At 38.1% G+C, this 6,000-nt stretch overlaps 1 protein-coding gene across 1 annotated transcript; it reads right to left on the reverse strand.

Moving 5' to 3' along the window:
* Positions 1 to 1,450: 1,450 nt before the first annotated feature.
* LOC127773153 (uncharacterized) lies at positions 1,451 to 2,656 on the reverse strand. Its single transcript, XM_052299181.1, has 3 exons — positions 2,440 to 2,656; positions 2,220 to 2,325; positions 1,451 to 1,937 (listed from the first exon to the last, which is right to left on the reverse strand). Exons 1-3 carry the CDS (start codon positions 2,476 to 2,478, stop codon positions 1,774 to 1,776), a joined length of 309 nt encoding a protein of 102 aa, XP_052155141.1. The 5' UTR covers positions 2,479 to 2,656; the 3' UTR covers positions 1,451 to 1,773.
* Between the last annotated feature and the right edge of the window lie 3,344 nt (positions 2,657 to 6,000).

The following is a 6,000-nucleotide window of genomic DNA, read 5'->3' on the forward strand; positions in this document are numbered from 1 at the left end:
TATGTGGAAGAATGAAGAGTCACGCATTAAATCCGAGAAAGTCATTAAGAGGATAGGTTGTTGAATTGAAATATGACTATCAAAAATAAATTTTTCAGATTTGGAAGTATGACTATCAAAAGTAGATGGAGTATTAAATAAGCTGCTACCTAGGATGAAAAATGATATGACAAGTGAATAAATGAGGAAAGAGAAGAAAACCATGTCTTGTATGAGACATGGTTTCTATACAACATCCAAGACATCATTAAATTTAATGATGAGATAAGTAGCATTAAATTTAAGTATGGAATAGTGGTGTTTACATTGGAAGAGTAGTGTCTAGTATTAGTTTCTTGATGATGTGGAGTTTATGAAAACTATGTCTTGTGTCTTGGGTTGAGAATGGTCTAAGTTCTAATAAAACACACATCACCGGGGCATAATGGGATGCAGCTGGGAGATGTTTTTTCCCCTCTTTTAGGGATGTCCTACCATTTATTGCAATGCTATTTAAATATTTATAATTTTTTCACAAAATTTAATAATATATATCGATATGTGATATTTCACTCCACAAACAAACAAGTTTAAATTAACCTATATATGCACGTTGAAAAAAACAAAAATAAATTATTACTCCAAACAAAATATAAGCATCTGCACGTTTACCAAAATGTATTTGTATATCTTTTAAAAAATATAAATAAATGCTTATACTTTTGGAATGGAGTACACTCGTATTGTTCGCAATCATATTTGTTATTTTTCTAAAACTTAATTCTATAGGTCGAATTTAGATTGCATGTGTTGTGGAGTTATATATCTCACATTAATGATACATGCATGCTGTTATATTTTTTTTCTAAAAGAACTTTTAATTATTTTAATGCCGTGGAGAAATGAGGGGACATCGGCATGGAGGGTTAAAAGACTCTCCTGCATTTATAACTGCGTATATCGTAATTAATTTAAACATTTTGCTACCTACTCCCTCCGTCTAAAAAAGACAAACCCTGGGTTTTCGTGTCCAACTTTGACTGTCCGTTTTATATGAAATTTTTTTATAATTCGTATTTTCATTGTTGTTGGATGATAAAATATGATTAATATTTTATACGTGACTTGTCTTTTTAAATTTTTTCATAATTTTTTTAAATAAGACGGACGGTCAAACGTTGGACACGGAAACCAGTGTTTGTCTTTTTTTTGGGACGGAGGGAGTATTTGTTTCCCTATATATGTTTTTCTATTTTTTTTTTGAGAGAATTATCGTCCCATTTGTCCACAATCATGACGACAGAGTACAGTGTAAGAGGTAGAGTGGCAACTAGCTAGCGAGCCATGGGGTCCTGAGTGTCTGTCTGATCGGTTAGGTACACGTCACCATGCCACGTGTCACAAAGGGATTAGCAACGACAGTGCATCAGCTGCACCTGTAGATCGCAAGGTGCATGAAGACAATCTTCCATATCCTGAATATTCCACGCATGCATTCATGTTTGCATACATAAGATGCACATATATACTAAACAGTACATGACACCTAGTACATGATTTCTTGTGCTAATAACATACTACACACAACTACATGTTCATGATTTAATTTTGTGGCAGCTAGCTGGCTAGCTAATCTATATATGATGCATGCTTACGGCACATTTATATTAATACGAGGTTTGAAAAAGAGCTCTCAATGGGATGGAGCCAAATCAAACAAGCAAGCTAGCTAGCTAGAGAGCTCATGTGAAGAGCTAGTCATGAACTCTAGCTATAGCTATAGCTTAGCTAGAGCTAGCTCTCGTCGTCGTCGTCGTCGTCGGAGCCCTTGGATGCCGCGGCGTCGGAGAGCATCTTCTGGATCCGCTGCATCGTCTCCGCCTCGATGTTGCGCTCCGCCCTGTCCTTGTTGTAGGTCTCGAAGAACTCCTTGTTCTCCTTCTCCAGCTCCTTCCATACTGCCGCCACAAAGATCAAAATATATTTTTAGATAATGCAAATGAATTACATCTCCGGCTTCTGTCATAAGATATATAGCCATATAAAGATTAAAATATATGCTCACATGAAATGATATATATGCATATATAATAAGGTGCAACCACTAGCTTGCGAAGAGAATGCGCATACGTGTGTATATATATAATTTGGGAGAGAAACTAGCTAGAGTCTATAGGTAGCACTGCACATGGAGATATATATATGTTCTTGAAGAGAAGTGGGTAAGTAACTAAGTATACCTGTGGAAGTGACGACAGGGTTGATGTTGGCATGCTTCTCCAGGGCCTCCATGCACTCCTCCTTGTTCAGGTTGAAGCAAATGCACTTCTCTATCAGGTGGTGAACCTGCAGTAATTAATTAACAATGGCAGCTTAATTGTAAACACCTCTCATTTGATGCACACCCAGCTAACACACACAACCCAGAAGAAACTCATACTAGCATATAAGTATATATACCATTCTGATGTACGAAGCTGAGGATGATGAGTCTCCCATGGCGCCTAGCTTGAGAGAGACAGAGATCACCACTAATTAAGCTCCAGCTAGCTTAGCTAATGGCAGAGTAGTACTGGACTACTGGATCAGCAAGCTCCAGGAGACAGGAGCCGCTGCTGATTCAGCTCACTGTTAGCTAGCTAGCTAGGTAGCTCACTGCTCACTTATCTATCTAAACTATGGGGGAAGAAGAAGAAGAAGAGAGGAGATAGAAATAGGGGAGGTGGTGGGGGAGGAGGGGGACGTGGAGGCATGTCACGTGGGCGCCGCCGCCCCATTGGCGGAGAGGTGGCCGCGGAGATTTTTCCGGGCCCGCGCCTCGCTCTCAGTCTCAGCAGCAGCGGCCTTGCTTTTTCTGTGGCTGGAGCGTGCACTAGCTTTAGCTTGGGCGGCTTTGCTAGCTAGCTTTGGGCCATTTTGGCGTATAGTTGCTACTCGATCGTCCCTAGCTACTTGGAGACGTTGATGAGTAGTCGTTGCTACTTGTTGGACGTTCGTGAGTGGTAGTCTCATTGCTACTTGCTTCTCTTTTATTTAATTAACCTCAGTCATAATCATGCTGTGGCGGAGCCAGCGACGTACGCCGTTGAGTCTGGTTTGATCGATGAAGATCGAACATCTCTACCCGGTGGCCGCTCGACCTGTCAAGTAGTGGCTCCGCCACTGATCATGCATATGTGTCTGAAAAGCCATATATGTTATTTTTGTAATTGTTCCTAAGTAATAGATGCAATATTTTTGCCCTCTAGCTATATCGAAAGATGTATATAGTCATCTGAACATATTAGCAGCTAACAAGCCACAAAAGATGCTAATAGTAGCTAAAGTCTAGCTAGCTAAAGGCTTACTATGTGTAGACATGAGGTTATACGAAAGGAGAGGCAACATATATTAGTTAGTAATTAATTAAGACCGTTCGTATTACTATGAAAATTAGTCTAGAGTTGTATTTAATATATATATTTATATACTCCTATATAGTATTTATTAGTGAGTCTTGAGAGATCTAGAATTGAGATGCGCATCGAACACACCCTCTCCAATTAAAAAGCATATTTGAAAGGTTTAATAATGTATTGATCCCAATTTATGTACAATAGTATTTATTCAGCCACCGCCCACCAGGTTACGTTCGTAACGTTATTCTTATGCACCATCACTTCATGGATTGCGCACACACGATCATATCACCTTTAAACGGCCGGCTCAAACACAAAGCTTTACCACTATACAGAGCTTACTCTTAGAGTATATACTATTCCCTCCGTTTCATATTATAAGTGTTTGACTTTTTTTAGTCAAAATTTATTTTGTTTAACCAAGTTTATATAAAAAATTAGCAACATCTTCTACGTCAAATCAGTTTCATTAAAATTAACATTAAATATATATTTTAATAATATATTTATGTTGTATTGAAAATATTAGCATATTCTACTACAAACTTAAAAATTTAACTTGAAAAGGTTAAACGATTTTATAACATGAAAAGGAGGAAGTATCAGTCAAGCTGTCAAGAGCTAAGGCCTCAAGGCAAGTGACCATGAGGTAAATAGCGATTGATCGCACTTTTTTAGGACTATAGCACAGCAACTATGCCACATATGCCCCCTCCCCATAAGAACCCAAACGGCCAAACTATCCCCTCAAATGTAGATAGCATGGCCCACTGCACAGTGACCAAAGATCATCTCTCATGAAATCGCGTGGTGGCCCATCTGACCAAAATCTAGCCAACCCGCGTTCTGTCCGAAATTAAGCACGCGGGCCCAAAGGCGGATCAGGCCCACGCAAGTCACGCGACGAGTATACAACGTAAACCGTTGATCGAGCGATCAGCCGATCACGACCGTTGAATCGAAGGAGGCAGCAATAACGTACAACAACGTACCGGACCAGGAAGCAGACTGCAGCTTTTGTAAGCTCGTCCCAAAATATCATCATTTTTAGGGTTTTACAGGTGATTAGGAAAATTGATTGAGTAAATTAAAGCCTCTCATCGTTCCCTTTACAACTGATAAGCCATATAAAAATACACAAAATATCAAAAAATAGTTTACAAGTAAAATTTTTATACCTAGGATCTTAATTATTTAAAAGGTAATACTGAAAAATAAACTATAATTAAAAAAATCTTAAATTAACTTTAAAGTTTAAATTTTGGTTGTGACTCATAATGTAACGAGCAATTAATGATGAAACAATAAAATGGTTGTGATTATAGGTGATATAAGAAATTTGGTCAGGAAGTTAAATAAGATGAAGAAGTAGTTGGAGAAGTTACATATAGACTAATTTTATTTCAAGGTTGCATATTAATTATTTTGAAATGGAGAGAGAGCATAAATTAATTTACGCCTGGTTCTCTTGTGATGCATGCATGCATGTCATTGTTGAGCAATTGGGCTAGCTCCCGTAAGATTGCGCACCCCAATGGATACAAACGCTATAAATGCACCGAGGTCGATAGTAAAAGAATTTGAAGATAGTGGATGTTCAGAAAAAACCAAAAGAATTTGGGCGACAGTGGATGTCCAGATAGAAACGCGTATGTATGTTCGTTCAGTATGTGGATTTTTTCGTGTTAAATAATTAAATGTCTTGTAAAATCATGTAAATATAAAATTTTTTATATATTTACACATCAAAAATTAAAAATCAAAGTTGGAATACCACACCAATAAAATAAAAGACGGAGGAACTAAAATGGGTGTGGTAACTCTACAGTGTAGCATTTCGTTTTGTACAAGTGCCAGACGCTTTAGCGTTTGGCAAATAAATTTCCTTTCAATCTAAGTTCTAATATAATATTATTACTTCGGAGAAAATTATATAATAACTAGGGAGATGTGACATTTAGATAACATAATTTACATATCCCACAAATAAAATATAACAATTAATCTTAGCTAAAACGTAAAATAAAATTCCACAGCAACTCTAAAAAAAATCACAGTAAAATTAACGCATCGTGACAACAGCAAACTGATCAGCCCTGTTTAAAGTAGCAAGCACACGGACTAGCTCTACTCCTCTTCTTTAAAGAAGAAAGAAATATCGCCCGAAATGGGTGATGAAAACGTGTTAATTGTTTCTAAAGGATCGATATCGATGGAAACGTGTGAAAGAATGTGCAGCTGTGAATTTGCATGGTTAGAATTAGTTAGAAGAGAGCTGATCCAGGCATCCAGCAAGGCCTGGTTGATTGCCTTTTTTTTTTTTTTTTGATATTAAGGCCTGGGTGATTGCTGGTAGTACTGTCCAAAGCAAAGCAAGAAAAGTAATCCACGCTTCACTTCATCGCATCCGAGAAGCAGCTCCCTGACGTGCTCGATCATGTGACGTGGCGCGAGCTAATTGGCCGTCTAAATTGCATAGGGTGATCGAGCAAATGACTGACCAGCTAGTGGCAGTAACGTCGTACGGGACAAATGTACCACCCATCGATCGCTGGCGCTGCTGCTGGAGAATCTTTCGTCACCCACGATTGGCTTCCCAATATTGAATTAATCTGATGTACAA

The sequence above is a fragment of the Oryza glaberrima genome, chromosome 5 (assembly GCF_000147395.1).
Source record: "Oryza glaberrima chromosome 5, OglaRS2, whole genome shotgun sequence".
NCBI classification, from domain to species: Eukaryota; Viridiplantae; Streptophyta; class Magnoliopsida; order Poales; family Poaceae; genus Oryza; species Oryza glaberrima.

Excerpts from the sequence above, each read along its gene's own strand:
- LOC127773153 (XM_052299181.1), bottom strand. The coding sequence starts at position 2,478 with ATGGGAGACTCATCATCCTCAGCTTCGTACATCAGAATG. Across the intron at positions 2,326-2,439 it reads CAGCTTCGTACATCAGAATG|GTTCACCACCTGATAGAGAA; the intron begins GTATATATACTT and ends TAATTACTGCAG. Across the intron at positions 1,938-2,219 it reads CCCTGTCGTCACTTCCACAG|TATGGAAGGAGCTGGAGAAG; the intron begins GTATACTTAGTT and ends TTGTGGCGGCAG.